The sequence below is a fragment of the Chaetura pelagica genome, unplaced genomic scaffold, assembly GCF_000747805.2.
Source record: "Chaetura pelagica isolate M959 unplaced genomic scaffold, ChaPel_1.0 scaffold1987, whole genome shotgun sequence".
NCBI lineage: Eukaryota > Metazoa > Chordata > Aves > Apodiformes > Apodidae > Chaetura > Chaetura pelagica.
In genome coordinates this window covers 1,387-2,961 of record NW_009954095.1, presented here as the reverse complement: position 1 = coordinate 2,961, position 1,575 = coordinate 1,387, and the positions used below count along the sequence as shown (strand labels likewise).

General features: G+C 65.3%; 1 protein-coding gene across 1 annotated transcript in view; it reads left to right on the top strand.

Moving 5' to 3' along the window:
* Window positions 1–1,424, top strand: part of SND1 (staphylococcal nuclease and tudor domain containing 1) — a gene marked incomplete at both ends in the record, with an annotated part of 13,931 nt that extends 12,507 nt beyond the window's left edge. The window contains 2 exons of the mRNA XM_010002323.1: window positions 312–470; window positions 1,318–1,424. Of these exons, the coding sequence (XP_010000625.1) occupies window positions 312–470; window positions 1,318–1,424 (266 nt within the window). The remainder of the gene's footprint in view (window positions 1–311; window positions 471–1,317) is intronic.
* Between the last annotated feature and the right edge of the window lie 151 nt (window positions 1,425–1,575).

Genomic DNA, 1,575 nt, shown 5'->3' with positions numbered 1-1,575 from the left:
GGCCTGGCCAGGTCCCTCGGCGCCTGGATCCGGGCTGGCCAGGTCCCTCAGCCCCTGGATCCAGCCTGGCCAGGTCCCTCAGCCCCTGGATCCAGCCTGGCCAGGTCCCTCAGCCCCTGGATCCAGCCTGGCCAGGTCCCTCAGCCCATGGATCCAGCCTGGCCAGGTCGCTTCTGTGCCCCAAGCGTGGAGCTTTGGGGAGGGGTTTGTTGTGACCCAAGTGCAGGAGCTCCCCCCAGGGAGGTTTCCCACCCCCTGGCCAAGGTTTTAGGGGCCAACCCGTGCCCTGACTGTCCCCCTCTCTTCCACAGTGCCCCACGTTCAAGAGGGAGGCAGATGCCTCCGAAGTCCCGGAGCCTTTTGCGGCCGAAGCCAAGTTCTTCACGGAGTCCCGGCTGCTGCAGAGGGACGTGCAGATTGTCCTGGAGAGCTGCCACAACCAGAACATCCTGGGCACCATCCTGCACCCGGCAAGTGGGGCTGGTGGTGGCGTGGGGTGGGGCAGGGTCCTGGCAGGCTGTTGGTCATCGCTTGCTGGAGATCCTAAAGGTGGTTGCAAGGTCCAGGTGCTGCTTCGTGGGAAGGGTCAGGGAAGCTTGGGAGGTGTGGGCTTTTCACTGGTGGATGTGGGAGAGTTTGGTCCATCTGAGCAGCACATGAGGAGAGCAGAGTCCTGTGGGCATTGCTGGGGTGGCCTCTGATAGCCCTGGGGGTGCTGTGGCCAGGTCTGCAGGGCTGTTTGTTTGGGGACTTGTGGCATCTTAAGGGGCCGAGCAGGGTGGGTGAGAACCCCCCTCCCAGTGGGGCATGTGGCTCATCCTGGAGATCTGCCACAACCAGGACATCCTGGGCACCATCCTGCCCCCAGCAAGCAGGGTGGGAGAAGGTCCTGGCAGGCTGTTGGCCACCACTTGCTGGAGGTGGCTAAAGGTGGTTCCAAGTGCTGGGAATCGTGGGGCACCCGTTTCATCTGGAAGGGCTGAGCAGGGCAGGGTGAGGTCGCAGGTGACGGTGGGGCAGGGATGGAGGGCACAGGCTCTCCTCGGGGGTACAGGAGGGTCAGAGGCCCCTGCTGTGTCCCTCATGGCTGAGCAGGACCCTCCTCTTCCTCCCCCAGAACGGGAACATCACGGAGCTGCAGTGCTGGGAATCGTGGGGCACCCGTTTCATCTGGAAGGGCTGAGCAGGGCAGGGTGAGGTCGCAGGTGACGGTGGGGCAGGGATGGAGGGCACAGGCTCTCCTCGGGGGTACAGGAGGGTCAGAGGCCCCTGCTGTGTCCCTCATGGCTGAGCAGGACCCTCCTCTTCCTCCCCCAGAACGGGAACATCACGGAGCTGCTGCTGAGGGAGGGCTTTGCCCGCTGTGTGGACTGGTCCATCGCCGTCTACACCCGCGGCGCCGACAAGCTCCGGGCAGCAGAGAGGTGGGTCCAGCCCTGGGGGGCTTGGCTGGTGGGCACCTTGAGCTGCACCCCTTGGTGGGCACCCCAGTCACCTGGGGTGACTCTGACCCCGCTCCCCATCCAGCTCTGGGGCACCCCCAGCACCCTCCTGGCTGGGAGGGGGGTACGGTCC